The following is a 15,317-nucleotide window of genomic DNA, read 5'->3' as shown; positions in this document are numbered from 1 at the left end:
GCCAGCTTAATCTTATATTAGAAGCAGACGTCACGAGACAGAGTCCACGAAGAGCTCTCACAAACCCCGTGACCTCGCAGGCTCCCAGAACACGCCGGCGACCAACCCGCCGGGCAGAAACACCAAAAGAATGCGGCCGAGCGAGAAACGAAACGCTGGTGCTCCTGGAAGAACGCCCATCATGACATCACGCTCAACCGCACTGTGGAGACGACGGCCAGGCTAGGTCGCAGGTCCTCCTGTATCTTCTTACCTAGTCTCTTTCCATTTTAACTCACGAGTACAGTTGTCATCGGGGATGTCATCCTACCCCAAGAGACGCTCTTCATTCATGGGAGGAGAAGCGCCTGAACTAACCGCCTGGACGGGGCTCACGGCAAAACAACCGGCCTCGTATACACAATGAGGGGCTTCGTATACACAATGAGACATTTCTGCAAGGAAGAGTGAAGCAGCACAGAACGGGCAGTGGGACCTCTCAGTACATGTATAATACTAACTCCTAGCATCTGCATACAGCTTTCCATCCCAGATCCTCTTTGCACACAGGAGGGACCCACCACAGTCCCAGCTATTCTGTGCCACAGTCCCACAACAGGCAGATCGGGGGGAGGAGTGAAAAATAACTGCAGACTGCGAAAGGCCAGAGAGGATATTGTCAGGGCTTCTGGGATAACCCTACTCTTACAACATGTGTGATCTGTGCGACCAGGTATACGGGGCCTTCTAAAATCACAGTGTCTCAGCACACTGCGTTAATGGAGTGGCAACTGTGCTTCAGAGGGAAGAGCACCACCTACTGGTCCCCACCAACACCACTTTCAGCAGCAACAGGAGGTCACTCATGCTACAGTTTATCTGCGGAGATCTCGCAAGGCCAGGCTATGAGGCCGTGTCACTCCTGTCATTTCACAGCGGACAAGCTATTCAAGAGGACGGAGGAGAATCGGAACACTGCGAGTAACCAGGGTGGCAGTTTCAGCAGTGCTTGGATTAACAGTTTCTAATGCTGCTATAGGACGTGACAGGAGGTGCTGGAATTTGACCCTAAATTTCAGGAACAGATAAGATGTCACAACTATGGAAGATTAGCAGACACTATAGAAGAGATAAGAAAAGTTAAATGTGATGTAGGCTAAATTTAGGACAAACACATTGGTTGGTGACCACTGGACACATTTTGGGGCAGTGGACAGATCACTTTTATTACTCACAGCACTTAGGAAAAATCCATATTTCAGCAGTAGACATTAAACCCTTAAAGATCACTGCTGAGCCCCCCCTGCTCAGCAGTGCCAATGGGCTTTCTCAAGTTTATGGAATGTCAATTGACCTTTGATATAGAGATAAGGAAACAGCCCCTGGAGGTGTGATTCTGACTGGCGAAGATTTATAAACTGATCACAGAACTGCACTATTGATCTTTCGGTGTAAAAAAAACAGCTGCATTTTGCCCAATCAATCTCGTTACACCAGTATCGCCCAGGCTGATGAAGTCTGCACAAAGTTCAGTGGTTCAAAACCCAGGCACATCTTGCGTAAAGCACAGCACTGAGTCCCAAGTTCCCAAGACGGTAGATCTAATCCAAGTTGGAAGCAAAAGCTTTGCTGTAAAATGTGATCTCAACATTCATGGAAGCAGATAACTGAATTTGTAAAGGAGCAAGTAAAGGCTTATTCCATGCTGAAGAGAGAAAAGAAACAACAGCCGAAAAAGGCTCCACATCTGAAAAGGTTGTTTCTTTCCTCTCACCTTTACTTGCCCCTTTGCAGCCTACGCATGCTGAAGCAGCTCCCTACTTGAACTGACTCGAGTTGTGCTGCATGCCCTTAACCCACCCGGTAATGTGAACAGTCTAATGAAGGAGCAGACACAAATGCAGTCCCTTTATCTTGTAATGACCCAAACCACGATGAAGCCCCGATTTGTGGAAGAAGAGCCAGCTGTGTATCCAGATTGCACTCCGCTAGTTCAGCGCACAGTAGCACAGCAGAGACTACTGCGCCCTGACTGCTCTGGAAGGAGGCCGAGGAGCTGCAATCTTGCCAGCGGAAATCACACCTGGGCTGCTCCAGATCGCCCGACAGGGACCAGCTGGTGCCGAGAGAACCGGGACCGACACCCCCTCAGGAGAGACTGCAGCACTGGCCACAGGGCTGGCTCACCGCAGAGAGCGTCTCGTCCCCTGGTGAGGGCGGACGGTGTACCGGAGGCACGGCAAGGGCCACGACTGCCAGCTTCCAGGAGACAACCGATTCTTTTGGGGAACCGTTTGCAAAGTAACACAACGGAGCCACTGCGCTGACGGCCATATTTCACTGTGCAATGAAACACTTGTTTATATTTTGTTTTCACAGCACGGTGAGGCTCTGGACGACAGTCCAAACAGACCCAGGAACCCTCAGCAGCCCCCAAGATGGGTCTCAGAAGATCCAAAGGCTCTTTTTTAGCAGTCATTCGGTCACCCCCGTCAGAGCATCGCGGTGTCCAGCCTGGAACAGCCAAAGGATCTGCTCACTCTTTTATTCTTGCGAAGCAAAAACATGACTCATACTTGGCTTAATCAATCAATTACTTGGCCTATTTGATTAATTAAGTCAAGGCAACATTATACAAAGCTCACCTCGTTAGCTCCCGAGATCTCTTTATAAAGCCCACAGGACTGCCTCCAACATAAATTGAAGTCAGCTGGATACCGTGCTTCCTTTAACTCACCCATGCCCTCGGGCTCATCATCAATAACGTCCGCAGAGCCCACCAGACGCATTTCTTTTTAAACCTGATCTGTCCCCAATACTGCAAAACGAACCACGAGCCCACAGGCTGGCCGGAGACACTCACAGAGAGACAGGCACTTCAGAGACACTCACATACCCCCATCCCCCTAACCCAGCACACTCGCACACAGATAAGCCCTTAGACCTGCGATGACCCAGCTGTGCAGAGACAGACAGGAAACCCCGCACAGTGGGCACTGATGTGCCTCCCCACGCTTTCTGACAGCAGCTTGACTCACGCTTGATTCAAACAACTGCACAGCCCTGCAAAATGTCAGAGGAGCTCTTAAAAAAGGGCAAGCTGCATGTGGTAAAGCACCAAAGGACAAAAGGAAACAGATGCGTCTGCAACAGTCATGGAAGACTGCTCTTGGGCATCATACAGGGCCGCCGGTCTCTATACGGCGCAGAGAGCCCTGTCCTGCAGGGCCGCTGGTCTCTATACGGACACATGAGAGACACATGGCAGGACCCAGAGACAAATTTCTGCAGTGTTTTTTGGGAGTGTGTGATCGCTTCGATACAACATGACTCTAGGCTAAACAAGTGTAAAAAGAAATCCATTATATAATAAGAGGCATTAAATGTGCCTATTTTAGGTATAACAAATGCTTTAATACTAACTGATTGCAAGTCCAAGGCCTCTCTGTATAAACTGACAGCACACAAACTCGAAAGGCTACAATGGAAGTTATTCTTGTTATAAACCCCCCCACTTTATAATCACCAGCTGCTTTATTTGAGGCTCTCTGGCACGGACTCCTGCACGCACTCAGGAGAGACGGGAACACACAGCCGGGCTCCTGCGGCACCCCGCAGTGGCGCAGTCCCCGGTCCCGCAGCCTGAGGGCACCACTGTGCCCGACAGGAGAGGGCACGCCGACCAAAGAAGCAGCGCATCTCTCGCCGTCGCCGCAGACCAGCTTGAGACCCAACGGGGTCACAGAGGTGGGCGGTTCGCCGAAAAGCCAGAGGATCCCATTCACTGGATCGGACACGTTCCCCAGTCATTCCTCCTCCCCATCCCCAACTCCGGCAGCCAGGGCGGCCCAGCACACCCGAGCCCTGGCGTTTACCCAGGTGACTTCAAAACCCTCATGCTCACCTACAAGGCTCTGCATGGCTTGGCACCTCACTACCTGTCTGAGCTACTACCCTCCCTTTTCTAATTCTGGTCTCATATCTGTCCCCCAAGCCCATCTACACTCTATGGGTGACGGGGCCTTCTCCTGTTATGTCCCCAAGCTCTGGAACTCTCTCCCCAAGGATATCAGAGAGTCACCTTCTCTAAACTCCTTCAAATCCAGACTCCAAACCTTCTTCCTTCAAAGAGCCTTTCCTTAACTGGTCCTGTTCTTTACCCCTCTGCTCCTACTGTGTTCAGGACCCGTATCTACTATCGCCTCTCATCGTGTATTCTAATGGCGCATACGTTGTGTATTTTTTTTTGTTGGTGTTGTCATTCTGTAAAGCGCTTTGAGAAGCCACCCCTAAAGGCGCTATATATAAAAAAAAAATTATTATACCCTGACTTGGGGCAGCTTGCTTTCCATGCCCCTTGCCTCCAGCCCACGTGCACCTCCAGCACTCTGACCCTCGCAGGAGATTGCGATTCCCAGCACAGAATCGGCACCCGACTCCCCGTAATCGTCCCTCAAGAAGAAGCAGCCCTCCCCGGCAAACTACAAACTGTCCCGTTTTCAGCTCTGCTCCCCTGCTGCTAGGTTGTGCGCGTTCTGCATCCGGTGCAGCGATTCCTCAGACCTCCTCCTTGATACAGGAGGGCAGGCAGGACCCCCTCTCTCCTCCTCCTCCACGCTGTCCCGCAGAGCCGTCCAAGTCGGGACGCTCCATCATCCATTTTTAAACGCGGCTCAGACTGGAGATGAGCGGAAACAAAGGGCTCCCTGCCCCTTGATTAATAAATGAAGGAGCCGGTGAGTGAAGGGAAATGATACACGTTCCCGGGCCGCTGCTCGAAAACAGGCTGCGCGGAGTCTGGGCCTTGTGCTGCCTGTACAGAGGTGGGCTTTGAGTGAGCTGCGCGCTCCGGGCGCACACGGGCCAGAGCTCAGGCAGATGGGAACCGTGTGGCAGTGAGGAAAACAATCTCGGTCTGCGCCCTGCTACTCAGACCGCAGGTCTCCCTTTGCGCGAATGAATGATAGGTTATTTACATGTGGGGAAGCTTTTCTGAGCTTCCCCACATGTAAATAACCTTTATATCTTGGAACCCGAGTCACTTTTTCTAGGCGACTCATTGTCCTATAGATGCACCACACTCATCAGCCCTGAAAGATACACAAGTCAAATACTTTTTCGCTGGCTAATAAAAATCTATGTGCACACAGGCAGCCATGAGGCCTTTTTGGTGACCTAAATTTCAATTTAAACCAAAACTACCATTTCCTCCAGGTTTTTGTAGAGAAGGGGACAAATAACAGCATCTTTGTAAAGAGTCAAGTTTAACTCACTTCCTTTCTGAGTTGAAAATATGTAGGTGATCCGAGGGTGCCATAATTACAGAACTATCTTTGGCCTGGTTTTTTGATGTAACTCCGGGCCTATCAGCTAAGGAAGGGGTGTGTGTTTAACCTAATTAAGAGGTATCAATTATCCTCTGAAGCCTAAGGCTCTGTAGGACCAGGACACCCGCAGGATTGAAGACTGGAGAGGGACTTTACAATACGCTCCCCTACCCCCTGATCAAAAAGAATAATATTGTCAAGATTTTCTGGGGACGGGAGCAAATCCACAAGGATTCAACCATTCTGCTGATCTGCTGGCCCACATCTCTTTGACAGCACTCCCTCGCTAATGCGTTGTTAATCACCGCGAGAGCCTGCTGGGAGCACTTCCGATGATCTCCAGCCACAGCTGCTGGGGCCACAGGTGCTGGTCTCCAGGAAGAGTTTGCGCTCTCCTGCCATTTCGGGGTTTCTGCCTCAGCACAACAAATGGCGGACAGCGCAAGCTGGCTGCTGGGGAGCTCCGCTGCCACCCCAGTAGAAACAAAACAGGAAGACCCCAGCACAGGGATCACAACTGCGTGATCACTTCCAGACCTGGGAGAGACGATAAGCAACGTGCCCCAGCCCATTCCAGTTCTCAGCTCGGAATTGTGTCATTCCAGAGAAGGACTTCTCTGATCGCATCATCACTGACAAATTGCAAAGCTGAGAGGTTGCAAACCATGGCACTGGAACAGAAAAGGAATGCTGCAAAACAGCAAAAGCAAGCAACACCCAAGGCCTAGTCATCCACACGATAGGTGCAAACCCAGGCTCTTCATCTGTGGAGATTTCCACTGCAAACTGCAATGAAGCTTTACCAGAAGTAATTAGTCCACATGCATTTCAAAGAGGGAACCAAAAATAACTGAACTACTTGTCATCAAGGCAAAAATAAATCCGTCACTGCAGCGTTGCGGCCCTTGGCTCCCCTAACTTCCACCCCTGGGGTGGGAGCAGGGAGGACCCCTGGCCATCGACTGCGTTGGCCATACAGTCACCTCCTGCAGCGTCAAACTCATCTTTCCACCTTTTCTAGGACTAGGACCCATGTCTGCTCTCTACAGCACTGAGCATATGTTGCTCCTCCAGCTCACCCCACAGCTGCATCTGAAGCTCAGGAAGAACTCAGGGCCTTCAGTGTCTCTACAGGCCTTACCAGGGCCAGACTCCAGCCAGGCCTTACTGGCCAGGGCCAGACTCCAGCTGGCTCTTCTACACAAGGTCATTCTTGCTCTTGGCCAAACCGGTTAGCTTGCAAAGAGAGCTCAGCAGGCTCCTTTCCACCTACTCCACTCTTAAAAGCAGCACTTTAAAAAACGAGTGGTGCTTATTTTTTGGATAAACCCCTTTTCCTCCCATTTTGTTAAAAAAAAAAGGGGCCGCCACCTGGCAGGGCTCAGATAGAGGCCCCTCGTTCGGCTCCAGGTCCCGCGCGCGTCGTGATGTCGTCACGCCAACACTTCCTCATCCCAAAATGCCCTGCCAGATTACTAGAGCCATTTGTGCGCAGATTAGCAGGAGAGGTCTTACAAATGACACGCCAGTGTAACGGGCTGATTGGAGACAAGTCATTATGGGGGAGGGACATCACCCCAAGAACATCAGAGGAAAGTCTCTGACTCACAAAATGAAAGTGGATTATCTTCCGCCTGCAAGCAATCAATTTACCTGATCTTGTGCGAAGCTGATTTGCATGCTAAACGACTTGCCAATCAGATACAAACCAGGAATCAAAAGGCTGCTGAGGGCTGTTTCTCCTGCTGGACAGGAACCATAACAGAGGGACATTTTGTGTTTGCAACAGTGAGCCTTCTGCAATACTGATGCAATAGCAGCTCTGAACAGCACAGAAAAGAGATGGGTAAGAAACTGCAACCCCAAAGACCCATGAGGGTCTCCCAGAAAAAAAAAGATGTGGGGGGATTCTTGCTCCTCCCCCACAGCTGGAAATCTGAAATCTAAACACCTTTCAAAATCTGAAGGATGACATCACCGGGGGTCTCCACACACCCGATCCAGGGTTTTAGGGATTCTGCTTGCTCATCTGTAACTCCTGAATGCACCCATCAGAAAAAAAAAGAAAGCTTTAGGACTGCAAACATCCAAACACATCATTTTGCTCCAGCTGCACTGCTGCAGGCAGAAGACGGAGACGTTGTACATTTCCAGGCAAAGCAGAGAGGTTTTGTGACCTCGTTCCCACATAAATCACTATCAAAACTATTTACTTGAACTGCTCTCCACAGCAGAGAGCATCAGTTCTGTGGAGAGCGCTCATAGGGTGGTCAAAGAATAGGTTTGGAAAAAACTGAAATGTACTGAGTAGCACAGGGCGAGAGGGGAAAAAAATACAAAAAGAAGAAAACGAGTGGGGACACCATCCATTTTGACACCTGGCAAGTGAAATTTAACGCAGAGAAGTGCAAAGTGCTGCAGGCAGATAGTGAGAAAATACATTTTGACTGCAAGGTGGGTGGAAGCAAGCGAGCTGAAGGAATTCACGAAAGGCAGCAGTGTGGCGCAGAGGTCTGGTTACCGGATAGCTGCGGGTTCAAATCTCACCAGAAAAGCTGAAAAGACCACCAGAGGCTGTTCCTGGTCTAGAAAAGCTCACCAGCAGAGGCTGATCTTTCCGCGACAGTTAAAGAGGTTTGAACCATCACAGGAAACAGTGACCCTTTCCTACAGATGGGTCATGGAGAGCATGTTGACCTTCTCCATCCCTGTGCGGTTTGGCAACACTTTTGCCCGGGACAAGAAGCCGCTAGAGAGAGTAGAGTAGTTCACCTCCAAAGCTGGAGGACTCACCCCACCTCTCCAGACTGAAACACAAAGTCCTTAAGGTCCTCCCAGACCCTTCCCAGCCTTCCCCAGCCTCTGCTCACTTGCCTCCCCACTGGTAGACGGCTCAGGTCTATCAGGAGCAGGACTACCAGGCTCCCGAACAGCACCACCTAGAGTCTGTGATTTGAATAAACTCTGCACTTTCAAGGCTGAAAATTTTGGATGGCTCAGTGTTAATCTCTCTCTCACTGCTAGTTATTGTATTACTGATGTGCGTTTAGGACGGTTTGTGAATGTGTCAGGTGGATGCTGTCTGTTACTGGTTTTATGTTGAACATTTGTATTGTATATCTTTTATATGTATGAGCTCACCAAACCAAATTCCATACCATGCGTTGTTACGGCAATAGAAGTATTGGACTGAAATCCCAGATGGAGCACTGGGGTTGTACCCTGAAGGAAGATGCTCCACTCAGTAAGATAGCCAGATGTTTAAATGGGGACAAATGTCAGTCACTTGAGACAAGAGCATCAGCTAAATTATTGCTAATAAGAATAAAAAGCAGTCATTCAATTCCAGTCTGTAATCACCAAAAGGCAATGTTTGTAAGTGGAGGGGTGTTACTCTTGTGTGCTGGATCAATTCCACTCTGATTTTGTTCAACCTGTGGGCATCCCCAAAGTTCCTCTAATTCAACCAAGGAAGCAGGTTCTCTCCTCTCCCTGGTCTGTGCAGTGGAGCTGCTGTGCATCTTCCAGGTGGGGGCTGAACTGCAGCGGTGTGTGTGTTTGGCAGTGCATCTTCACCAATATCTATAGAGCTTTGAAATCCTTCGAGATAAAAATCACATTGTAGATGCAACCGTGACAAATGACCATTTGGACAAAGGTGCTGTAGGAGATGTAACAGGTCACAGCGCCAAGCAGTAGCAGTCTTGCTTGGATCACCACGGCCTCGTGCTTTACAAACATGCTCTGCAAGGAGAAAGAGTGGCACCAATCTTGTCGATGCATTTACTCAGGCGAGGACGTGTGTATTATGGCAGGGGGTCCCCAACCCTGAGCTTGGAACCCCAACACTCCTGCTGGTCTTGGTCCTAGGTCAGTTCCGAGTCACACAACTGAACCCTTACAGTGGGATTAATCAGAACTCTTCGATTAATTTCACACTTTCCATGTTCAAGAAACGTATCCCTTTTAACAAAGGCGCAGAGTTTTCTGGTTTTAAAAATAATCAAGATTTCATGTTCCAAACAGCTCCCCCTACAAACATTTTTACTGCCTGTGTGACATTTTGGTGCACCTCCAAAAAATAAAGCTACGTTTGTGCGGAGTTCTTCAAAGAGTTCACTGATGGTTTTAAGTAAAAAGCAAAGCGCTGACAAGTTAAGAGTCAAAACAACACATTAATGTCTTCAGCAAGGGACGCTTTCCTGCAGACTTACAGACAGTTTTAAAGGACGGATAATTCACCAGAGACTAGTTTCCACAGTTTACATAACTCAGACAACTCTGCGAAACGTTAATTAATTACCGGTTACCATATTCACACACGGTCCTAGGCGAGGAATGCTGCCCAGCGTGGGATTCAAATTCTGAGGGAAAGTTATCGTCCTTGTGTACACAAATTTGACCACCCATATTTTAAGTATTAAAACCTGCGGCCTGCCTCCTACACACCCCCCAACGACATAAACACAACCAACACACAATCAATTACGGAGATCACAAGACCGTCTGAGCGCAGATACTGTAGCTGTGCTGTACTGCTTCCTCTACTCGCCAGCAATGTGGTATCCATTTAACTTAATGAAAAGCTTTCCTTATTTGAAAAAAAAGGAAAACTACTATTATGGTCAAACCCGATGTCACATTCACTCAGGTCACGGGGTAGGTACTGGGTTTGACATTGGGATTGTTTAGCCTCTCGATACCAACACCTAATGCTAAAGGTATAAGAAGATTAAGAAAATTATTGCTTTGTTGTTGTTTTTTTAGAAACGTCCTTACAGGCAGCGACTAGGCTATAAAAGAACCGGGGGAGCTGAGGACTGGTAACGCTCGACTCACGGCACCGGCGCAGAGCCGGCAGCGGGAGACGGCCAGGCAGGCGTTAAGGCGCTTCGTGAATAGGAGTTACGTTACCCAGGTACGTCAGCATCCAGTCACAACGCCGCACCGCGGGACAAATGTGAAGATAGATTTAGCAAAAGCGTTTACTCCCCCCTGAAACTTCATTTCATCTCGGCGGAGAAACAGCAGCCCCCAGCCACTTCAAATGAGGAGAGGCTCACCCTCCGCGAGTTTTTGGAAAGACGGGTTTATTGGGTAAACTAAAAGGAAGATAGCGTTCACTTATAAACAGCAGCACCAGCAACAACAACAACAAACTAAACATGTCGAGGGCAGTACCCCTTAAGAAAAGTTGAACTGAAGAGTTTTTAACCGCAGCGCTTCGCTTTGGGAAACGAGACGTGCTGCGCTTGCCAGACCATGTCAGAGCTCTCTGGTAACAACCCATATTTCGTAATTCGTCCTCCCGAGCTAGTCCAGTTTGATAAAGTGACATGTACCAGTGGGTTCCTATACTGTCCCGGCTACGTGTTTATAGCTGAGATTATAAAACACGGACGGGGAGTGGAGAGAAGAGGAGGAGGAGGGGGAGAGAGAAAGTTAGTAGGTACCTCTCAAACAACAGCCTGACCGCGAAGATCCCCAAGGCCAGCGGTAAGGCAGACAGCACATGTCCGGCTTTGGGGTACTCCACTCCGGGCTCGGGGTCCGCCAGGTCTGCCCAGGTCACATTGTGTGGAAGCCAGAACCGTTCGTTCCAGAACCAGGCTGAGAGAGCAGCCATGTTGGGGAAGAAGGGAGCGACTGAGAGAAAAGGAAGGGAGGGAAAAAAAAATTCGCCGCCCCTTCTCGGTGTAGGCACGGATGAGCAAAGCTCCCCAAGCGCGAACTGTTGAGGAAGTCAGCTCTGCCTTTTCCACGCCCCACCCCCAGACGGCTGTGTGAAGCCGCCAACCCCTCCTCTCCTCTCCTCGTCTCCTCCTCCTCCTCCCAGTCTCTGGCCGAGTCCGCCGCCAACCGCGACGGCGCACCGGCGAGATCAACACCGGCGCGGTGAGCGCCTCTCGGTGGACGGTTTAGCCACAGTCCCGTGACATCGGCGGACGCAGCGCTGAATCACACAGCGCCGCTACCTACCGGCTTGCACGGTGGCAGCCGGGCCACTCGCCTGGGTCCTGGGTTTGATGTCGGGCTGGCACATGTGCTGTGTCTAGCTTGCATGTGCTCATCAGCGCGGGTTTTCCTCAGGTTCCTCCCAATTTGCGAAGACTGGGCTAGAGTAATTGGCATCTTGGAAGTTCAACACCCCGTTTACGTGGTTGTCTCAGGATGTACTTTAGACTCCCGACTCTCTGCGCCCCTCTAAGGGTGGTCGGAGGATCACCAGCTGGTGTTGTGTGGATGTTCGCAGAAGCGTATCCACGCCTGGCGCCATGTGTGCCGTGATCCGAGCTTTCATAATTAAATAAAACTGCTAATGAGGCATTGCAGAACCGGATTGCATCGAGTCGCCTCAAATTTGCAAAACAATCCATCTGCATAACCATCCCTGTTTCATACGTAAATGATTACACTACTGGTTAAAAGGTTAAAGGACAGATATATCTTTCCTCTACAAAGGATGGAAAACCTCTTGAAAGAACGGGGCAGTTTTTCCCAGTCAAGGCGAGTTTGGGTTCCAATCTAATCATTTCCTCTTTTAGTTTAGGTTCAACAAGTACCTTTGGAAAGCGCTCCCTCTAACGGCAAAAGCTAAAACTGTTGCATTGTCGAAAATAGAATCGTGCACAACAGATGTAACGTAGAATAATAACACTATTCTACGTTGCTGTTTAATAATGACAACACTGTATGCGGTATGTAAACATATATAAGTATCCAAAGAACCCAAAGCACTCTACATAACACCCCGAGATCCACGTCACCCACCTGGGTGAGGCTTGACAGTCACGCAGGTCCCAGGTAACCCCTGGGGTTATAGTTTTGGGTGTCCTCCATGGCACTTTCTACCAACAGAGGGCAGTATACGTTCATCAAGTTACAATTTGAGAAACTGACTTTTATTTATGGGATAGAAGGACAGATGTTACTCATAGACTTACACATGTATCCGCCAGATGTAGAATTGAGCAGAATGGATGAGTTGTTTAAGCAATACGGCACCGTGAGAAACCGTGCTATGTCGTCTACCGGCAACCCTTTTAACTGTGTATGTTCGCGATATAGCACAGGCGTCAAGCGCCTTATTGCTTTTATAAAACGGTTGCTGTATAGAATGAATTTTTAAAAAAATGACACGAAAACTAAGCTGTTTACGTTCCTCCGCCAGAGAATATAGTCCCTCGTTGCTACGCAACGCAGAAAGACAGCCATAACTAACTAGCAAAGAGAGGACATTAGCTAGCCAATATGATAAAGGAATAATTGACTTTTTTTATTTCTTTTGCACATTTATCTGAACATTTCCAATGATCGCAAAAGCATTGAAAAACTGTCCAATCCCTAGTTCGTCAGGCATTATCTTTTTCACGCTCCCACTGCTGCTGGTCTCGGTGTCTGTCAGGATAGGACTCCAGCTCTCTCCGTCAGTGAAATCGGGTTTCCAATAACTCCTTAGTGAACTCTCGTTTTTATGTCCACTTACAATCTCCCTTGCTTCTAACCGAGCGTTTGATCATTTCTGCACCATTGTGCTACGAAGGCAGTGGTTGGTGTAAATTTATGTTCCAGCTGCTCTACGTATTCTTTGCAACATTGTTGCAAGATAATTGACGCCCATTGGTTCCTTCGTGTATCTATCTAATCTATGTAGCCTTTCCTGTCTACGCTAAGAAGTCTTTTAAAAGCCCATGCGATCGATTTTATTGACCGTTATTTGTCAGCCAGCGCATTGTTATTTCTTTATCACAGTAAAAAGTCGAAATTCCTTCTGGGGTGTGCGTATATCAGATTATCAGACAATCAGCTTTCAGGGTCGGAACTATCCGTTTTATAATTCGTTGTCAATGAAGTGTAAGGGGTCCGAATGGTGAAAACGCGTGATTTTTCTTTTTCAGCAAGTATACAGTAGTCGGTCCACGCATAAATCCACTAGAGGGCAGCACAAAAACATTTGATTTGCATCCAGTTGCGTGTAAGGCCGTAGTGCGGGAGGTTTCTTAATAATACAGTCGTCACAAACAGGTAACAAATTCTGTTCATGGACTTTTTCACTAATGGCCATTTTCAAGGCGTCTCTGCGCTGGGTTCGCAGACCCAAGAGCCATTTCAGACCACGTACCTGACCTCATACTACGTCACGTCTGTTAGCCTTTCACCCCAGTGCTCAGGTTACACTTACGTAAAACGAGTCTGAGCACGGGTGGCGCGGTGGCGCACATCGCTGCATCTACATCGAGTTTGTATAATTTCCTCATGTTCCCGTGGGTTTCCTCCAGGCGCCCCAATTTTCTTCCCACAGTCCAGAGACATATTATTAGGTTAATGGGCTCCTGGGAAAATTGGCTCTGGTGTGAGTGTGTCTGTCTGCCCTGCAAGGGACTGGCGTCCTATCCTGGGTGTACCCTGCTTAGTGTCCCTGCAACCCTGAATTAGAAAGAGCGGCTGAAAATGGATTAATGGAGACTGAGCACCAGAGTGAGTTCCTTAGGAAAGTCTCTGCAGCCTCTGAAGGTTTAGAGTCGTGGCTCCCCGTCCTGCCCCTGGTGACCCACACACCTGCTGGCTCATGTTCCAGCCCAGCCCTCACTAACACAATCAAACCCTTCATGGCCTTAATAATAAGATTCATTGAAAAGTTTGCTCTTGAACACATTGGAGCTTTGATGGTTATATATTGTAAGTGAAATAAAATCCCAAACCTGTGACTAGGAGCAAAATGCCAATCGTTCTTCTTAGATCAAGTGAGGCTTCAGTGGTCTAATGAAGGGGTGATGGACTGAAAGCCAGCAGGTGTGGGGACCACCAGGACAGCAGGGTTTAGACGTTTCCTGTGTCCCATGCAAATTCAAAGATTCCTCATTTTGGCAGATAGATACAGCTGCGCAGGACATCTGTGGCCGAAAACACTGAAGACGTTCCAAGCAGGCATGCAGTGTACCCATGCGTGATTGACACACAGACTCAAGACTGGCTACAGAATTAAAACCATTGCCTGCTGTCCAATTTTCAGTTGATTCTGATCAAACAGCTTCCTGTGATGTTGAACCCCTGTGACCTGCGCTGTCAGGTGGAGACCAGTAGACATGAACTGCTGATCTCTGGCACAAGCCAGGCATCGGCAGTGAAACTGTTATAGGCAGCTGGTGTATACTGAAAGTAACCCACAGAAACCCAAAAGGATTTACATTTCTTAAAAATGGGCCTGAGGACCTACAGAAATGGGGTAATGGCAGAGCACTGAGAAGACGCAACAGCTTGGCTCCCTGTTAACTTTCACCATTCTTTTCTACCTAATTCTCTAACACTGTATTTGCCTCTCTCACTAAATCTGTAAACCTGAGTGGACTCTTTAGACATCTGAAGATGGGTCCGCCAAAAAACTCCCAGAACAGAAAAGGGACACCATGGATTCAAACCAATCCGAGCGCAGATTTTGGCAGAAACCTCGCCCGGCATGGTTTCGAACAGAAGTTCCCAAGATCCAAGGAGTGGGACTTAGGCAAATGAAACCTTTGTATGGTTTCATGTAGCCCGTAGGCATAGGGCCTACTGCAGCGGAAACCAGATACTTCAGATACACAAGAGGCGGGGGGGTTAAAAAAACTGTACTGCGAGATCAGACCTTGGGGTACTCCACCTGTACCCACAGTTCGTACCCTGGCAGGAAGGGACACGGAGAAGTATAGACTTTTCCCCACCTACTGCTTTCCTCCAGCTCCTCCTGGTTTATTATAGCTCTGCCTTTGACCTGACAGACTGGTTTATTAATAGAAGCCTGGCGCAGCGCTTGACCCAGAAAGTATTCCGGCAATCTCAGCAGGGAGGCTGGACTCGGAGCAGGGAGCAGGACAGGGGTATCCTTCCAGATCACCCGTTTGACACAAAAAACAGGGATCTGCTGCTGTGCTTCAGTGCCAAGCGTGGCTGCAGAGAGTCACCCCAGAATCACCACAAGAGCCCCACGCGATGGCAAGTTCATTTATCCCTAGGGCAGGCATGTGTAGTCCA

At 49.0% G+C, this 15,317-nt stretch overlaps 1 protein-coding gene across 2 annotated transcripts in view; it reads right to left on the bottom strand.

Annotated features, from left to right (window-relative positions):
- cers5 (ceramide synthase 5) overlaps nt 1-11,454 on the bottom strand; it is a 32,951-nt gene extending 21,497 nt beyond the window's left edge. Inside the window, exon 1 of one of the 2 annotated variants that reach the window (XR_011183641.1) lies at nt 10,760-11,454. Coding sequence is in view for 1 of the 2 variants with exons in the window: in XM_006629358.3 (XP_006629421.1) it covers nt 10,760-10,932 (173 nt within the window). In the remaining variant the exon portion in view is untranslated. The remainder of the gene's footprint in view (nt 1-10,759) is intronic. The other variant, XM_006629358.3, reaches the window with a different exon arrangement.
- Between the last annotated feature and the right edge of the window lie 3,863 nt (nt 11,455-15,317).

Source organism: Lepisosteus oculatus, chromosome 1 (assembly GCF_040954835.1).
Source record: "Lepisosteus oculatus isolate fLepOcu1 chromosome 1, fLepOcu1.hap2, whole genome shotgun sequence".
Taxonomy (NCBI): Eukaryota; Metazoa; Chordata; class Actinopteri; order Semionotiformes; family Lepisosteidae; genus Lepisosteus; species Lepisosteus oculatus.
This window is presented reverse-complemented; position numbering and strand designations above follow the sequence as displayed.